This window comes from Erpetoichthys calabaricus, chromosome 4 (genome assembly GCF_900747795.2).
Source record: "Erpetoichthys calabaricus chromosome 4, fErpCal1.3, whole genome shotgun sequence".
Classification (NCBI taxonomy): Eukaryota; Metazoa; Chordata; class Cladistia; order Polypteriformes; family Polypteridae; genus Erpetoichthys; species Erpetoichthys calabaricus.
Genome location: NC_041397.2, coordinates 30,589,245 through 30,609,596, shown reverse-complemented (window position 1 = coordinate 30,609,596; position 20,352 = coordinate 30,589,245). Strand labels below are relative to the sequence as shown.

At 35.3% G+C, this 20,352-nt stretch overlaps 1 protein-coding gene across 26 annotated transcripts in view; it reads left to right on the top strand.

The window, feature by feature from the left end:
- nbeaa (neurobeachin a) overlaps nucleotides 1-20,352 on the top strand; it is a 925,612-nt gene that overhangs the window by 815,088 nt on the left and 90,172 nt on the right. For all 26 annotated transcript variants that reach the window (XM_051927338.1, XM_051927337.1, XM_051927335.1 and 23 more), the window contains 2 exons: nucleotides 1,209-1,361; nucleotides 17,606-17,773. In XM_051927338.1, the coding sequence (XP_051783298.1) occupies nucleotides 1,209-1,361; nucleotides 17,606-17,773 (321 nt within the window). The remainder of the gene's footprint in view (nucleotides 1-1,208; nucleotides 1,362-17,605; nucleotides 17,774-20,352) is intronic.

Here is a 20,352-nt window from a genome sequence, read left to right as displayed (position 1 = left end):
TAGAACAATTTGAATCCACCTCCAATCCACATGGTCTTACTCCGCTTCCATTTAGTCTCTTGCACACACAATATATCAGCCTTCCTTCTCTCCATCATATCTGCTAACTTTCCCCCCTTACCAGTCATACTGCCAACATTCAAAGTTTCTACCCTCAGTTCCACTCTCTTTACTTTCCTCCTCTCCTCCTGCCTCTGGACACATCTCTCCCCTCTTCTTCTTCAGCCAACAGTAGCCCAATTTCTGCCAGTACCCTGTTGGCTAACAGTACTGGTGGCAGTCGTTGTTAACCCGGGGCTCAACCGATCCAGTATGGAAATTTGTATTGTTGTCCACATATTGATTTGGCAAAATTTTACACCAGATGCCCTTCCTGACATAACCCTCCCCATTTATCCGGGCTTGGGAGCAGCACGAAGAAACACACTGGTTTGTGTATCACCTGTGGCTGGGTTATATATATTATGTTACATTAAATAGGCATCGAAGATTGATAGCCAAATGTCTAACTTTAATATATCTGTTTTAGTCTTGTGATATTACTGGAGGGAGCATTTTCTCAATCCTTTTACCTAGGACTTTGGAGAGTATCTTAACAGCATTATTCAGAAGTGAGATTGGTCTGTATGATGCACATTGTAATAAGTCCTTATTTTTCTTAGGAAAAATGGTAATTAATGCTTGGCAAAAAGTTTGAGGTAGATGGCAACATCTTTGAGAATTTATATTACAGAGGTTGACTGTCTTATATGCTTTTGTAGTTTACTATTATTAAAGCAATTTGGTAAAATAATTTTGTTTTCATGTGAGAACTGAACCTATTATTTTTTCTGCAGTAGTGGTTAGGTTTTTGTGCAATATACTGGAGCAATAGCCTGTGTCACAGGAAAAGTTCTTAATTTATTGACTTTATGTACAGTATCTCATTATAATTGCACGTATGTACAATGAAAGGTAGAGTGTATTTATTTATTTTTCAATTCTCATATTTCTTTACTTTTTATAGAACACTCTGTTACTTAATTCTATTTAGCAGGGATTACTATGCTTTTTATAATGCAAAAATGTATCTGGACGCCTCATTTCCATCATCTTTTTAATTTATTTCCCCATGAATCCACTAGCTTTTAGTGCATATAAATTTACTTTGTCATTTCTCTTTCCACTGTAGTGATCCAGATCTGATCTGTATTTTTTCAAAATGACAGGAGCTGATCCCAGAGTTCTACTATCTCCCTGAGATGTTTGTGAACAGCAATGCATATAATCTGGGAGTTAGAGATGACAGAACAGTTGTATCTAATGTTGATCTCCCGCCTTGGGCTAAAAAGCCAGAAGATTTTGTCCGGATAAATCGAATGGTAAGACCAACGTTTTGCTTTTGTTCCTTAAAATTGTAAAAATAATTTTTTGTGTTTATTATTAAAACAGTAATGTGCAGGAAGCATACATTTGTTTTAGCAGTAGTTAGAAAAAAATCCTCTTCTTTCAATCAAAAATTTGACTTTACAAAGAAAGCTCATGATGTCTAGCATATGATCTTACTGGTAACAAATTGTGGGCCAATGTATCCAAAAATGCAAAAACTTTCTCTGTCTAGAACAATATTTACTGGAAGACATTTGCTCAAAATGTCCAGGCATTCTGCATGATAATAATTGTACCAGGTTTACTTTGCACTGACTGATTTTCTTTGGCAATATAGTGTCGACAGACTCATACTTTGACACACACAGGCACAGATATCACTTTGAAAGTTAACAAATCATCTATTCATCTATTCTTGCACTGTAAATCTGCTGAAAACATAGTTAGAATCAGGCCGCATTACAATGCTTTTCAAATGTATATTTATCGATCTAGAGCAAAAAATCACTGGAGAAATGTTGCTCAAAATCAATGCACATCTAGAACTGTATGATGTTAGTAACAACAGCAACATTCAGTTCTGAGTTACTGCATATTGTCCACACAGTCATATCCTGAAACGCAGAGATGTACAGATATGGTGTTCTAAGACATCTACAATGTGTAATTCCCTTAAAAGCTTGAAGTTAAAATGTCATTGTCACAGTACTTTTCTTATATACTGTATATGCAAACTACAATTAACAAAGAAATGCCTGTCATCGTAAATATGAAAAATACACTGCTCAAAAAAATTATGGGAACACTTAAATCATACATCAGATCTCGATATGTAATTCGTTGAGAACAAAATGAAGTAACAATGGTCAATGGAAACCAAAATCACCAACCCATTAAGGGCTGAATTCAACAACACACTGAAAATCAAAATCAAAAATTGAAATCACAGGCTGATCCTACTTGCATGAATTTCATCATGGCAACTCATAATGTGACTCATTAGTCTGTATGGTCACCATGTGCCTGTATGCATTCTTGACAATGTCTGGGCATGCTCCTGATGATACAGCTGATAGTGTCCTGGGAGATAACCTCCCAGACCTAGATTAGGGCATCAGTGAGTACCTGGACAGTCTGTGGCGCTACATGGCAGAGTCGGATGCACTGATTGATTAACATTCCAGAGGTTCTCAGTTGGATTCATGTCTGGAGAATTTGCGGGCCAGTCAATGGTACTCTGGCCACATGAGGCTGGGCATTGTTCTTCACCTGGAGGAATTCAGGGCCTACTGTACCAGTGTAATGTCAAGTTACCGTTGCCTAGCACGTGGAGGTCTATGCGACCCTCCAAGGATATGCCTCCCCAGACCATCATTGACCCACCGCCAAACAAGTCATGCTGGATGATGTTGCAGGCTGCATAACATTCACCACAGCATCTCTGGACTCTTTCACGTCTGTCACATGTGCTCAGTGTGAACCCACTCTCATCTGTGAAGAGAACAGGGAGCCAGTGGCAGAGCTGCCAATTGTGGTATTTTGTGCCGAATGTCAGTTGAGCTGCATGGTGATTGGCTGTGAGCATAGGTCTCACTAGAGGACATCCTACCCTCATGGAGTCTAGTTCTAACAGTTTGGTCAGAAACATGTACACTGGTAGCCAGGTAGAGGTCATTTTGTAGGACTCTGGCAGTGCTCCTCCTGTTCCTCCTCACACAAAGGAGCAGATACTGGTTCTGCTATTAGGTTGTTTCCCTTCTACAGCCTTGTCCAGATCTACTCGTGTAATGCCCCATTACTTGGTATCTCCTCAGTGATTCTGAGACTCTGCCGGGAGACACAGCAAACCTTTTTGAGGCAGCACATATGAATGTGCCATTTTGGAGGAGCTGGACTACCTGTGCAACCTGAGTCGGCTGCAGGTACCACCACGTGCTACCAATAGTGACAAGGACACTAGCAAAATGCAAAATAAAAGGATAATCAGTCTGGAAGGATAAGGAGCGAGCAATTGTCTGTGGCCACCACCTGCAAAACCATTGCCTCTTTATGGGGGTGTCTTGCTGTTGCCTCTCCAGTGCACATGCTGTAACTTTCAGTTGCACCAAAGCAGATGAAGTTGGTTTACAATTGCTAATGCTTCCTAACTGGACAGATTGCTTTTCCTGAAGCTTAACTGACTTGGTGTTAATATGTGATGATTAAGTGTTCCCTTAATTTTTTGAGCAGTGTACATTAGTCTCAAAACCACTTTGTATTGTTTATGTAGAATTTTTTTTTTTATACTTTTCTGGTGGCAGTATTGTATTGCAGAGAAGGCCACTATGAAGCCGAGTATATTTCTTCCCTCATCCTGGGGAAACAGGCAGAAGTGACATTTCAATAATTCTTCCTCATGTTAGCAGAAAAAATCTGGTTATCTTTGTTTTTATAGGAACTAAGACAAAAAGATAATGTTCATTCTATACCCATCTGTAAGGACGATGAAGTACAGGTTACCAGCAGATTAGCATGGTGGTCCAGATCTATAGAGAAAAAAATGACATTACAAATGGCACCACACTTCATATTGTCATTCAGCCAATCAAGGTTTTGATTGCTGTTGCTGATGCTAAAGTTAAGGAAATATTCAGGAATTAAATTGTCTAATTCTTGTTAATATCAAAAAAGAAAAAAAGATGTGCCTATATGATTTACTGTATGTGCAAACATGGATGCAGTATTTTTATCTAATCCCACGGCTTTGAATCTGATTAACAAAAAAAATATATATATTTTCATGATTTATTATAGATGAGAATTTAGATACCATGCTTTCTTCAATATGAAATTCAGTTTCACCTTTCCTTTGATTGTAATAGCACATTTCGGGATTGCAGTCTTTTTCCTATCAACAAATTTAGCAACAGATGTTGCTAATTCTGTGACCCATAGAGGACATAAACCGCTTTTTTTTTTTTTAGTTTAATATTTGTTTTTTTTTTTTGGGTTCCTGTCCCTTTTGTCTCATCTACCCTGCATTAATGCTCAATTGTTAAATCTCCTTTTACCTTTCCTTGTAACCATTAAACCAGTTACTGATTCATGAAGAAATACTGTGCAATGCGATTTCAACTTTCTTGCAACAAAGAATGTCTAGAGCATGGTACAAAAGAATAATCCTCAACTATGTAATATGGTCGTCAAGCAGACCTTCTTTATGTTCCATGAAATAATAAATAACAGATGACACAGGTTACTTCAAAGGATTTTGTTATTGCTTATGATGACCCTTTATTAATAATGCTTTTAGCTTGGCTAGAGCAATCTTGATGCATGTTTCAAAAGTCTATTAATAAGGAGAAGTATAAAATGCAGTGTCAGAATACAGCAGCTTAAGAGATAAAAGAAAGTATGCCACTTAATTACAAACAAGCTTGGTCTTATATATCAAAGGCATCCCAGACTATCGGGGCTTTTTTAATTTAACCATTCTTTTAAATTACTTCTAGAGTGGTAAAATATATAATGAATGACATTAACATTAAAAAAAATCTTAAAACAAAACAAAAAAGCAGTGCATGTAACTCCATATAAATGCATTAAAATGCATTTTAATGCTTGCTTCCCTATAAATTATTGTATTTATGTGTTCCACTTACATAGTACCATGATGCTTGCTTTTTCAGTAATATCACTAATGAAATTATTGGTACAAATCCCTGCAGGTTCAGCTGAAATCTGTTTTCCAAGAACCTTGCGTGTGCCGCTGTAATAAAAGGAAATGAGAGTGGATTCTTTTTTTCTTGTCGCCTGTAATCGACTAGACACATCTCACTGACTGATTCATAAACCTCCTTAATAAAGCAGTGTGTTCAATACTAACATGATTTAAGTCTGACCTCAGTGATGTCATTGAAGGACAGCAGCAGTAAGTGTCCCTGATAATGTTACCTTAATGCTGCCTTCATCAATCATAATTTACCAGTTTAAGAAAGCCTTTCACAGATGAGCATCTGTAGTATTGCTCAGACTTTTGGTCCCAGCAGGCCTACGCTGGTACTTGGAGCCATAAATAGAACACATTCATTCAGTTACTCAGGCATGTTTAATGTATATGCAGGCTGGATATGCAGGACGAATACATTTTGTGCCTGCTGTTATTCTGACTTGTACTGTAACTTAAGATTCTCTTAAATGTAAAGATTTTCTCCCACAACCAATATCCACAGTGCCTTTTTAAAAGACTGCAGATGTGTGTTACTTTCCTGGGTATCAGATTTAAGATTGTAGCATCCACTTTATACAGTATCCAGTCATGCACAGTGATGTCAGTTTATGTTTGAAAAATAAAACCAAAGATTGTGGCAAAGGCTATATTTTATTTAAAGTAAAACTATTAGATTAAAACCATTCATAATTATCATTAGAGAACATTGCTGAAACAAAAAACACAAATATTGTCTTTTTACTGTTTTATAAATTCAAAATATAGACATGAGTTACTGCATTTGTAACAGAGTGGTTAGTTCTGCTGCCTGACAGGTCCAAAGGCCTGGCTTTAAGTCCCAGAATCCTGGGCACTTCTGTGTGGAGTTTACATGTTCACACTATGTCCATGGGGTGTTTTTCCTCCAGATCCTTTGCCTCCTATATATAAAGATACACATGTTAGGTTAACTGGTGACTCAAAATGTGGCCCCATAACAGTGTGTGGGTTTCCTCTGTATTGGACCGATGCCTGACCCAGGTCGTGTTCCTGCCTTCTGCTGCAGTTCCTATAAACAGATTCAACAGGCAAGAAAATGAATGTGTTAGTGCAAGGACAAAGGTAACGTGGTCTATTGCATACTGGAGCAATATACATTTTGAATTGATTTGTTTAATGAAAAGAAAGGTACACAAGGTAAATAATAATGTGTATACATGCTCATTTAACTTCACTCTTCCCAAGTTAAAGTTTTATCTGTATAATATAATCAACATATTTTGCTGCATTTCATCTTAAAAATGATATCATCATCATATATAAATATGCACTTTATAAAGTGGCGCAGGTTGTGCAATATTATATCTGTAGTGCAAGTTTACAGTGAGGTAATTGTACTTATAAGTCCAAACAGTTCTACAAGGAGCACTTGATGGACTGATTGAGTGCGTTTATAGTTCTTGGGATGAAACTTTTTCTAAACCGCGAAGTCCGTACGGGAAAGTCTCTGAAGCATTTTGCCATGGCTGAGTCAGCGTCTGCTTCATGCTGTATACCGATAATTCTCTTTCCAATCAGCTGCTGCTGTGATTCCCCACTCAGATACAGTGATATAAATACTCCGAGTGGTGCAGTGAGAGTAATATGGAAAAAGATTGCTAAAATATAAAGTGCAATATAAATAAAATTTATTATTATTATTATTAAAGATGATCTGCTGTGGCAACCCTTAACGGGAGCAGCTGAAAGAAGAAGAAGATGCAGTGAGAGTAACAACGCTAAAGCAGTTATGGTATTTCGTATGCAACATTTCTGTGCGTATGCACCGTTTATACATGAAGCCCCTGGTGTCCATGACCCTAAAGTGGATTGTGAAGGCTTTGAGAATCATAAGCTAGCAGCTGATGCCTACTGACAGCCTGAGAGATACCTGCTTGTTACTATTTACAATAGCTTACTAATAGTTGGGTTTTAGCTTTATTTCAGTTGTGTACCTGACAGTCAGTTTACACCTGAACAAACCTATTTTCTAATCATAAATACAGTTTCAATTACCACCAGCCTGTTACTGGCTGCATAATGCACATAAGCCTTAGCCCCTTCTTTACTCCAGGGGTTGTTTGGTAGCATGCCTGTGGCTGTTTGCATGCAGCACATGAAGCTCTATCCCAGCATATGTCCAGATCTGAGCACTACTCAGCACCCTTCACACCCATAGTTAAGATATACAGTATGTTGGACTTGAATTTTTAGTTTGATCGTCTTCTAAAAGCTTAAAATACTGAAGTTATTTTATTTGATAACACTTCAGTTAGCATTACGCAAAGATGAATAACCACTTTACTGATGCTTTATAAGCATAATTAAGACCCAAAGAAGTCATTGTTAAGATTTTGTTACTTAAGAATAAATGAGTAATAGATGTGTTTTTGGAGTACATAAACTAATGTGCTACCTTTTATTTGTAAATAAATGTGTAAATGCCAACAGTATACTATGCTAACAAATCTTCCAAAAGATCATTGGTTCTTTTAAATGGCGGTATAGTTGATCAAGTGGAAGGCTAAGAATGTAAAAACAAGAGTGCACTGGGTGTAATGTCATATTTTGCATCCTTTACTTACGTATATTCCTGTAGTTTATTTAGTAGAGGGTTAAGAATGTGCGTGCTGTAATACTGTATACTGCACACTTAACAGTATATTGCTGCCTTGTTTTTGGTTTATATAGTAAATGACCAAAAGTTCTAATGACAACTGTAATCATCAATCATATTTTATAATTTAGCACTGTTCATTATATAGTGATTAGCGATGTTGCCTCAAATCTCCTTTCACCTTGGAGAGTTGATGTCAGAGGGTGTTTATATATTCCACCATTGTCTATTTCATCTTATTCTTCACTGGCATTGCAAAGATGTGCAAGTTAGATTCTTATCCAGACTTAAATTGGCCCGAACTGACATTCAATCCGAGATTTGTTACTGTCCAGCCAGTCTCCAGTTCCACATAATCCTGAAATTGGCTTTAGTGGGATCGGTAAACAGACTGATAGATGGTCCTTTACTTATCATGTTACTACAATTAGAATATAGATATGTAATAGTGCTTTGCAAGATTTTCATATAAAATAACTCTTTTAGATCCCATAACTGTTTTTGTTGGTGTCAAAGCTATTGACTTCATTCTAAACAATGTGTCTGTTTTTTAATATTTGGTTATTTAGTGGTGTAAATATTGTATGTTTTATACTTGTGTCCAAAAAAGGACTACACAGTGATTTTGTTGTTAATGCAAACAGGTTCTGCTTTCAAGACCAACCACAAGCCGTTCCAAACCACAAGTATTCTTCAGCATGCACACACATTTTCCAAGTCTGACACAACAAACCTTTACAGAGCTTTCTCTCTGATTTTGCTGCTGGTGCATATTCAAGTGGCTTCTCTGGGGTATTATTTCTCTTTGTAGGACACAATCGAGACAATGGAGTGAAGCTGTGTACTCACGTCTATTAATAGATATTAAAGAAATTATCCCAATATCCAGCTAATGATGCCCACACCACACCCTCTAATACCCTTATTCTGTGCTACCAGTTTAGCTGCCTGCTTATAGATATGACATCTCTGTTACTCTCCATCTCTCTCTCTCTCTCTCTGTGTTTCTCTGTCTCTCTTGTATATGTATTCATTAAAGAAACCAGCATCAGATTTACTTAAATATCAGTAAATCTATGGAAATTTTGTGAAATGGTATGCTGTACATGTGAAGATCATGTTGTCTGTGAAGGTGTCTTGTTTATGTTTAAATATTGCATTATTCATGTCACTCAACAGACCAATGGATTAGCATTAATTTACACATTAAAATGTATATAAATATTAATATATACATTTGCATTTGAATTAGGAATCAGGAGAAATTAATTTTATTTTGTCAATCCAATGGCAAAGAAAATTATGAAAATGGATGCTAATATAAAAGAAAAGATTGATGGTAATAAAATCTTTTGTAACACCATTCATCTATCCATCTCCCCGCCCATTTACTGGACCCTGTTAATCCAATTCTAGATTTGCAGAGAGTGAGAGCCTTTCTTTGGCAGCATTGTACAGTCAGCGGCTGATCCTGGTTGGGGTGCCATTTCAACATAGGGCTTTTGTAAAACAATCATGTGAAATAAAAGTATAAGGACATATTTATATAAATATAGTTCCATCATGACAGATAGTTTGTTTACCTCCATTTTCAATTAGATTTTTGTGAGTTTTTAAAATCTATTTAATGTTAATTATCTTCTTAGGTAACAACCATTCTGAGTTTGTAGGTTGTGATATCAAAGTCTTCCTGGTGACGTGAGGGCAGATCCCAGAGTGGATTAATTTGGACCGTCACATTCAGCTTTTAATCTCAAGTTTACATTTCTGTAACCTGCGTAGAAAGTAAACATCACAAGAGCAGAAAGGGTATCAAGACCGACCACCCACCGCAGCCTTGTCCAGCCACAGACTTCATCAAATGCAGTATTGATATATTCTTTACTTTTATTTAATGTTACTTTAATGCAGGCAATTTCAATTAAATTAAATTTGCCCTGTCAATCCTTTTCTTTAAATATTCTTGAATTCAGTATACTACGAAATTGTTACCACTGTAATACATTGTTGAAACTGGCAATTATTTTGTTCAGAAAATTGAAAACTACACATATGTATTACATCTAGGTAAACATCTAGTGGATTGCCCCTTGAGATTTTAGGATATAGGTCATGCTTTAAAGCAGGGATGTCATTTATGGATCTAGGAGGGGGCTATAATGGCTGAAGGCTTTCATTGTAGTGATTTTCTTAATTAATAACCAATTACTGCTGCTTACTGAGTAGACTTCTTGTGCCTCCTCCTGGTGGTCAAATATTACAACTTGATATTGAAAGTCTATAGGCAAACCCTTTGAAAATTGACATTACAGTGACTCTCAAACACACTCCCATCCACTGCAAACATTTTTCTTGTACAGTGTGCTAGTTTTTCAGTTAGAAGTAACTTTGGTTTGTGAAACAGAGCAAGACAAAGCTTGATGACCAAATATTTCAACAATTAACACATATTTCATCTTATCTGCAGAAGAAACCCATCATTTGTTAAAAAATGAAATACATTTCTGGCCAGAAGTGATTTTTGCAAGTTCTGAATGTGACTCTGCTTTTAGACTCTATCGTAAATATAGAGTTGTGATCTATAGCAATTTAAATCAGGTTTGAATGATTTTTAAAATTGGGATTAATAAAGTATCTATCTATCTATCTATCTATCTATCTATCTATCTATCTATCTATCTATCTATCTATCTATCTATCTATCTATCTATCTATCTAAATAATATAGCTGTATATAATACTCTATTTAAAAATGTATGCAGTTAAGGGACAGTTTTGATATTTTTAACTTCTATTCATGAGCAACTTACTGTTTATCTGTTCATCTTGATGAATGAACGAATGAATGAATTGGTTTTTGTCTCAATAGCTTAAAAAATGCCACTTTAACGAATATATTTTCAAGTGTGTTCTGTAATGCATAAAAATCTCAGATTACTACATACAAATAGATTATTAATAAATAATGCTCAATGAGTAATGGAACTGAAATATTTTGCTCAAAAAAAGTAGTTTTGCACGCAACAACCCAGTCCTTACAAGGAACATTAGTTTCAGTAGTAGAAAACCATTGTGGGTCCCACTCTGGTCAGCTAATAGCAGAAACACAAGCCTGTAGCGGGCACCTAATCACTAAAACTGAACAGCTAAAGGTTAGACAACGTTCTTCTGTTCTGAAAAATCTCTGCTTCTGCTATGTCAAGCATGGTCAGAATTTTAGCATGAATCCATGGATTCATCATACCAATTAAATGTCATTGGAGTACCAGAGACCCTAAGAACTTCTGCAGACAATGTGCATCTTCTTACAACCATTCTGTCATTTTTTTATCTCAGATATACAATAAATCCCTTAAATTAAATGAGTGAAAAGGCCGCAACAGGTCTGTATAACTATAATTTGCTATACTTAATAAAGCGAGATACAATTTTAACCTAATTCAAATAAATCAATTATAGCAGACAAATACTTGAATTTGGATTATATTCTCAGAACACACAAAATACAGAGTTTAGGGTACCCCAAAATAAACACAGAAATAAACAAACCTGAACACCAAAACTATATTGAAACTCAAAGCAGGTGTGAATTGATAATAACTGCTGAGGTTGGCAGCTTGTGTTTCGCTGATAAAAAGTAAAATAGCAGTCTATCCTATTGGTAAATTCCAAAGTTGGTTATATTGCACAGGCGCACCAATTCCAGAATAAAAGCAACACTGAATAGCTAAAGCAGCAAGAAATGCACTCCACTGTTCCTCTTTAATTATGGCAAAACTGTTTCTTTGTCAACAAATAAATGTTTTATTTTTCCATTTGGACTCTTATTTTTCACTTTTAGCTGTTCAGGTTGAAAGGATAAAGAAGTGAACTACACCAGCCACCCTCATGTATTTATATAGTATAACAAGCTATAATACCCCCTCCATATCCAGCAGTTCCTTTCTTAAATACATACAGTCAAAGTAAAAAGTATGTGAACCCCTAGGAATTATCTATATTTATGTCTAATTCCCATATAAAACATGGTTGTATCTTCATGTCAGTCACAATAATGAACAAACACAGTCTCATATAACTAAAGATACACAGATTTTCAGAGAAGTTTTGACCACATTGAATATCATTCAAACTGTGAAACTGAAGGTTGGAAAAACTAAGTGAACCCTAAGCTAATGACTTTTTGAAAAGCTCATTGCAATCAGAATTTAGCACACCTGGAGTCCATTTAATGAAACGAGTTCAGAGGTGTGGCCTAGAATTACTTTGATTGATAAAAAACACTACAAAGTTTGAGTTTGAGCTTTTGACAAGAAGCATAGCCAGATGGGAATCATGCCTCGCACAAAAGAGCTGTCGAGAATTGTTAATCTACATAAGGCTGGAAAGGGTTACAAAGTCATCTCAAAGATTTTAGATATTCATCAGTCTACTGTTAGGCAAGTTGTCTATAAATGGAGACAATTTGGTATTGTGGCTACTCTGCCTAGAAGTGGGCGCCCTGCCAAGATGTCCCCAAGAGCACAACACAAAGTCAGCAATGAGGTAAAGAAGAACCCTAGAGTGACAGGGTGAAAGGACTTGAAGAAGTCATTAGGACTGGCTAACATCTCTGTTCATGAGTCAACTATATGCAAAACATGGCAGGACACCAAGAAGGAAGCCATTGCTATCAAAAAAGAACATTGTTGAATGGCTGAAGTTTGCGAAAGAGCACATGGACACTCCACAACGGTACTGGGAAAATGTTTTGTGGAGTGATGAAACCAAAATTGAACTATTTGGGAGGAACAAGCAGAACTTCATTTGGCGTAAAAAGGGCACTGCATATCAACATCAAAACATCATCCCTACAGTAAAGTATGGTGGAGGGAACATCATGATTTGGGCCTGTTTGCTGCATCAGGGCCTGGACAGCTTGCCATCATTGAAGGCTCAGAAGAGGCTGGGTGATACAACAGGACAATGACCACAAACATCGCAGCAAATCCACAGCACAATGGCTTCAGAAGAACAAACTCCGCCTTTTGGAGTGGCCCAGTCAGAGCCCAGATCTCAATCCTATTGAGATGCTGTGGAATGACTTGAAAAGAGCCATACACAGACGGCAACCAAAGAATATGAAAGAGTTAAGGCAGTTCTGCAGGGAAGAATGGGCTAAAATTCCTCCCGCATGATGTGCAGGTCTGATCTGCAGTTACAGGAAGCGCCTGGTTGAGGTCATTGCTGCTAAAGGAGGGTCAACCAGTTATTAAATCACAAGGTTCACTTACTTTTTCCACTACCACTGTGAACGTTGAATGCGTTTGTAAAATAAAGACATGAAAGAGTAGAATTTTTTGTGTCATTGGCTTAAGCTCATTGTGTATATCAGTACCTGTGACTTAGATGAAGATCAGATCACTTTTTATGACCAATTCATGCAGTAAACCAGATAATTCCAAAGGGTTCTCATACTTTTTACTTTGACTGTAGACTCAATATTTTCTGTACATCTATTTATATTTTTGAATGTTTAACAGTAAATACAAACCTTAAAGTAGGACAGACTGAACATGAAATAACCATTATGTGTGGCACTACTACATATATTTCCAGCAGAATAATGCACCATATCCACTATACAATTGATGCACTACATCACAAAGTATGCCTCAAGCTGGTTCCACAAAATGATAATAATTGCAGTTCACTCCAGATCTCAACTTTTGGGGAGCATATTCAACTTTTGAAGGACAGGTAAAGTGATCAGAAGACCAGTTCATGTCATTTTAATTAGTTTAATCAGTTTTGTGAGTTTGTGTATTTTATGTTTGTAATGCTTTGTTATTGGCTTTGTTGATGAAGTTCTTTGGTGATTCAAGTATAGAATCACTTTTTAAGTACAAATAACCTCAATTCCTATTCCTAGTTAAATATTAGGTGATGCTTTCTGATAAAAAAGCAACAGTAGTCCATTACAGGTCACAATTAAGACACAACCAATTTATATTTTTGATAAGAATCTTGAATTAGTAAGATAGTAAGGCTAATGTTTAGCTTAGATGCTACTCAAGAAAGTTTGGCAATTAATGATTAAAATTTGCAAAGCTATCAATAAAATTTTTGAAACTAAAAGCAGAATAAATTTTATGTACAGACAAAATCCTCGGCATGGCCAGCTCATTGCTCCTTTTGACTTTACCTTCCTGTGCACCAGTTATTAAAAATACAGTATTTGCAAAAAATTGTACTAAATCACAATAACTGTAAAGTAAGGGTGGATGGAATTCATCATAGAATGGTGCTTTGCAACAATAAATATTTAAGAGTTGACCCAGTCTAGCAAGAATATAAATGAAATATGGATATTAACTAAATGACTTGAAGAAAACCTTTACAAACCCTGGGATCTCCTGAAAACTCTACGCAGATCTGACTGAACTAGGAAGACATTTAATTGTGCTGTACTCAGATATAATGACAGTAAATTGAATTTACTTGAACTCACAAGCCTGCTGCTACATGTGAGTCAGCATCATTAACTATTGCACAGCCATGCTGTCCGTAAGCTGAGTTATACTGATAAAATAGCATTATTTATATTATTGGATGACACACATCCTTTGTTTTTAGTTGATTATGAAGAACAGTCCTTCTGACTTTGGCTACAGAGTACAATAGTGACTGCTTCTGGAATTATACAAACACGCCTTTACTGATGCCTATAATATGTATCAATGAGTATATATGAATACATCTAAGTGTGCTTTGGTTAATCCAGTTGTTACAGGACAATTGGGAAAACAATAATTAATGATGTGCTTCTGCTGTATGTCTGTACCTTGTCATGTGCCTGTACTTGTACCTACAGTAATTAAGTACTGAATCTTCAACATTTTGCTGTTGGTGAATACTCAAGTTATTATATATTACTATAGGTTTATTTTTTCACATAAAATAAAATATTTAACAAACAAATGATTTTATATAGTTTTGGTTACCATTTAGCATATTATATAATTCTTATTAAACACACTTATTTTTATGAGCCCAGAATGCTATGAAATAATTACAAATATTATTTGAAAAGTGAAATGCAACAAACACAAAGTAAAATGTTGAACCACAAAGAAAAAATGGCATACGATTTATTTAAAAATGTATGTGTGTAGAGTGGTTTTAAGTCTTTCAATTAAAGCCTAATTCTATATTCAGTCATTATGAAATTAATTGTGTGAAAGGTAAATCGTGATATTTGTGTAATACAGTTATGTGTCTGTGTTCAGATAAAGTGATTCATAGTTTATATCTTGGTTGCCGTGGGCTCGTAATAATAATAATAATAATAATAATAATTCATTACATTTATATAACATCACTGGAGTGTTTTTTTGCCCTTTTTGTATTTGTATCTGTCATATATAATTTTATTTAAGAATTTTTGAATTATATCAAGACTTTTTTTTTTGTTTCTTTACAGCATGTACTGTACTAGGTTATGCTTCATAATAACACAATTGTTATGCCCTTTAAAGAACAATTCACCTTCTGGCTATTCTAGAAATATAACCTTAATGCTGGGTAGCCTGCAGTTTTTGGATGGTCTTATCTGCTTTTTTGTGCTCATCTGTGTTTGACATGACCTTAAGAAAACAGAAGGAAAGACAGTTGAAACATTTCAGATAATGTACAAAATTAAATAATGTTTCTCTAAAAGAAAGAAATTTATAAGTAAAAGTAACTATCTTCACCTTATCTGACAAGTTAACATCAGTATTCACATTTCCCTTTATTTACTCTCTTAAATTAAATTTCTGTAATGGGAGAGAAGTATTGTAAATTACCAGCTCCTTCTTTAATTGTATATGGAAGATTTTGAGTGACACAATTTAAGTGTGTGTTTCACAGTTTTTGTGATGAATAAAGTGAAACAGAGTCACAAATATAAAAAATAGGAATAAGTAAATGAGCTATATTTCTGGTGTAGCACAAGTGGAATTCTTTTTGTTATTTTGAAAACTTCAAGCCCTTAACTTTATATCAATTTTGGTATTTTACAAGAATTTGTGTTGTGAAATATAGGACACATTTCAGTGTAGAGAAGCTCTTATTTGTTGCCTTATACACAATAATCACATTTTTCAACCTGAAAGAATCCTAACCCACCCAACTCTAACTCAGTGGGTAAGTGACATTCTATATTATATCAAATTAGAGAGATTTAATTTCTCTCCTATTGAATAAGTCTAAAACGTTTTTAAAACATTAAAAGAATTCATTAATATTATTTTAGAATAAGCATGCTGGGCCTGTGATTAACTCTCTAATGTTATTTATGGTTTTATCATTACTCAAAAAAGATTTTTCCCCTTTATCCTGTGTCTCTCTTCCTTTTCTCTTTCTTTTGGGTAGGGTTTGAATTGTGTTCTGCTTTGCTTTTTTATGTTTTTTTTCCATTGTGTTTCTATCATTTCTTTGTTTTTAATTTAAAGTAACGATTTTATCTGGCATGTTATTTTTATATGTTTGATTAATAGAATGCTGCTGTAATGTTCTGATTTTCAAAATAAAATAATAAAAAAAATGTGCAACATCGTACGCGGTTGCTTTTGTCAACACAGTACATGAATTTTGTACTGAACTAGTGCTGGACACATAAGAATAACGGCCCTGTATATGTTCCTGGAAAACACTTAGCACTTCATTTTGGTCAGTCTTCCATAAACTAGAATACAATTCTCTCCCTTAATCATGTTCTTTAAATGAATTGTAAAACTGAAAATTAGTAATTCTTCAAAGTAAATCTCAAATTATTTATTTCTTATTAAAATGGATTCGACCTCCATATAATCCTTAACTAAAACAAACTATCCAGTAATGTCATAAAATAACACACTCCTCTGGTACAGATCTGACAGCACTGTAAAATTCAATTTACTGAACGCCTGCATGACAACAGTGCGCATATGCAATGCAAATCAGGAAAGATTGGGTATCCATGCTCACCTCTTTGAACGTTATCTCATCCTATCTTCTCAACCTGCTTTTTCTGTGCAGGGTCGTAAGGGCAGAATGCCTTCCCTTCAAGACATTTACAAAATTTACATATCTTTTTAGAAACATAAATGTAACAGAAGTAATGTCATTCAAGTTAAGTCAATAGCTGTAATGTAATTTGAAGAATTTAAACTTAAAAAACATTACAGAGCTTAATGTGACTTGATTACAGTAATGCAAGACTTTGTACCCCCCCCCCAAACTTTGGTGAAGATAATCAAGTGTGTCCTGTAATTAACTGGCAGGTTCAGCTCCTGCTTTTAACCGAGGCTGTGGGCCCCGTGACCCAATATTGGTATTATCAGGTTAGTAAAGTAAATAATCACTTAATATGTGCAGCACTGTGATTATAAATGCAGGACATTAATACTGTGTAAAACTAAGCCCTGTAATATACATTCATGGTAGCACAGTAGTTAGTGTTGCCATAACTCGGCACCCATTTTCTTTGTATTTATGATATTTTTCTACAGTTTCTTCCCATATTACAATAATTTGTATATTAACTTGGTAGGTTTTAAGAAGTGTTTGTTTGGCTAGCTGTTGTTGAGATGTTTTTTTTATACTTAGCAAAGTAAAAAATGGGTGGGTGAGATTAAAATTCCCCAGCTTTTGGAGGCATTAAGAAACAATGATCAGAACATCATAGGAACAATAGAAAAAACTGTCTTATGAAGCATTTTTGGAATTGTGCATGACCTACAATGACATATATGCTTTTGTAAAAAAACCCTTTTAAAATATAGTATGTATTGAGTTATTATGGTTTGGCTGTTAAATATGAATTACTGTAATTGTTAACACATGTATTTTATTTATATCAGCAATTTAATATTTGTGTCTTTTTTTGACAGGCCCTGGAAAGTGAGTTTGTTTCCTGTCAGCTACATCAATGGATTGACCTTATTTTTGGATACAAGCAACGAGGCCCAGAGGCTGTGCGTGCCCTGAATGTCTTTCACTATTTGACCTATGAGGGTTCAGTAAATTTGGACAGTGTCACAGATCCTGTTCTCAGAGAGGTAAGCATTGCCATCAGATAATGTTACTTTTAAGCCAGTACAACAAAAAACATTATAATTCTATAATTATTAATAACACTGGTCTACAAAAAGATGTTTTTTGTTTGCTACTGGGAACTTCAGACAATTCTCTATTGAGTTTTTTAAACTGATTTAATTTATGAAATCGGAATTAAGCTAGCACATCAAATGTTTGAGATACACATCATTGCCGTTTTGACACTTTTGAATATCAATATAATATATCAACACAATATCTAGAGTTTGGATTCTGTCCCACCAAAATTTTTTAAATGTGTTTGTTCTGAAAACAAACCAGAAGACAATACCAGAGACACTTTAAAGCATATTTATGTCAATTTACCTCAATATAAAAGCAAGATCAGTGTGCTCAAAATTGTCTGAGGCAATTGCTTTTACGCTTGTACTGCACATCCGTCTCTCTCTGCATGAACCAACAGTAGTCACCCATCATGCTCGGAGTAAATTTTCCCTGATATCAGTTTTCCATCACCTTTGTATCTTGATGAAATCTTTCCCCATGCTCATCTCTGACATCGCTCAGATTTGGTGGAAAAAAGTCGAGATGAGAATGTAAAAAATGCGTCTTCAGTGACATTCTGGCTCCTGTAAGCTAATATATTTTCAGCAGGTTCTCCACAAGCTCAGCATAATTCTCTGCTCTGTGACTGTCAAGAAAATTCTGGACAACCTGCATAAATGAGGGTGCTGATTCAGTGGGATTCAATTTCCTTTTGAACTCATCGTCAAGCATCAGTTCACAGATTTCAGGGCCAACAAAAACACCTTCCTTAATTTTGGCTTCACTTTTCTCGAGACCAAACTTATTTCTTAAATGCTGAAAAGCATCGCCTTTACTGTCCAGTCACCCTTAGTTGTCCAAGACCTGGAACATCATAACTAAAAAATGGGACATACTGGACAAAAACGGTTTTCAGATATGGAGTCAGCAAGTGAAATTTGTTAAAGGACAGGTGAAAGAATCCCAGTAGCAAAATGCTTGTTGACCAGTGTAATTAAACTCAACTCCTAAAATCATGTTTCAACATCTTGATTTTTAATTGTCTTTCACTTCTTATGCTACGTCTGTATATCAAACTGTCTGTTTTCAGCACTTATTTATCTGATGAAGTGTCATAAGAGCTAGGGGACTAGATTGGTGATACTGAGTGTAAGGCAGGAGACAGCCCTGGGTGGGATACTAGTCCACTGCAAGGCACAATCATGCATAAATTCACACTTACTCATGGCATAATCATCAAAGAAATGCATTGTGAACGCTATGCATCTCTTGGAAGAGAATGCACTTGCATGCAGCAGGTACAGCAGCTGAAACTGAACCATGGTTCAAGGGCTGAGAGGTGGCATCACTATCCTCATACATCAGAACAGAAAACATTATACAGTCTATAAGGGAACTGTTTTTTGAACTATCGTACATTTTCAACCACTTCTTTACAAAATACCATATTTCACAGAAATGTGGAGCTTTAATAACAACAATGTAAACTATTTACTGCGTTGCTATTCATTTTTATGTATATCATACTTGGAGTGTTCATTGTAACAAAATGGTGGAACAAATTAAAATCATAATAGCTTTATTGTTTGCTTAATCACTACTATATTTAGGGACATGTAACAATATAGATCTACTGTATTAAGTAGGATTTTGTCAAATTCATAACTCAAAGTTATTATAACATATTTAATTTATAAAGCTGTTTGAACATAGGATAGGTGCTATATAAATGAAAGTTATCATTATTGTTATTATTATTTACTGTATCTAGCTGAAATTTTAATCCAAAAAAAAAATCCCAAATCAGTATGTTTCTACCACTTGTACACTAGTAGTGAGTACAAATGTAGAGGTTAACCTGGCAGCTAATTTTGCAGGCTAACACTGTACCTGATAGGGCAGAATATTTTGGTGATAATGATAGTCTTAGTGAATAATTCATTTCACTAGAAATGAGAAGTATCATGTTTGAACTGAAGTTCATTGTGGTGCAGAAGCAATTACTGCTGCCTCACAAATCCAGCTTCTTGGAGAATCCAGCCCTGCCCTAATCATTGTGTGTATATTGTTTAAACATTTTACAGTTATGGGAGTTTTCTCTGGTTGTTCAAGGATGTGCATTTTATATTAATTGTTGATTGAGTGTGAGGTTCTGTGTGAGTGGTCCTTGTGCAATGAACTGGAACTCCAAGTGCAAAACTGTGAGAACAGGTTTTGGCTACAATGACAGGATCTCACTCAACTGTCTAATACAAAAAAGCAGGTGTAGTAAAGGTCACCAGTTGTACAATAATTCAACATAAGCAAACACATATCTGTGTATTTGTTTATCTATGTAAATGTTTAACCTACATTTTATATTAAAATTATTAACATAAAAATATTAGAACATAAAATTATCAAACCTGCTGAATCAAATAAAGGGTCATATGGTGCTTCAGAGATTCTTGCAATTCTGAGCACAATGCTAGTAGTCTGTCACCAGCCAAAACAAACAAACATCCACATTCACACTCACACAGAGCCAGTTTGCAAT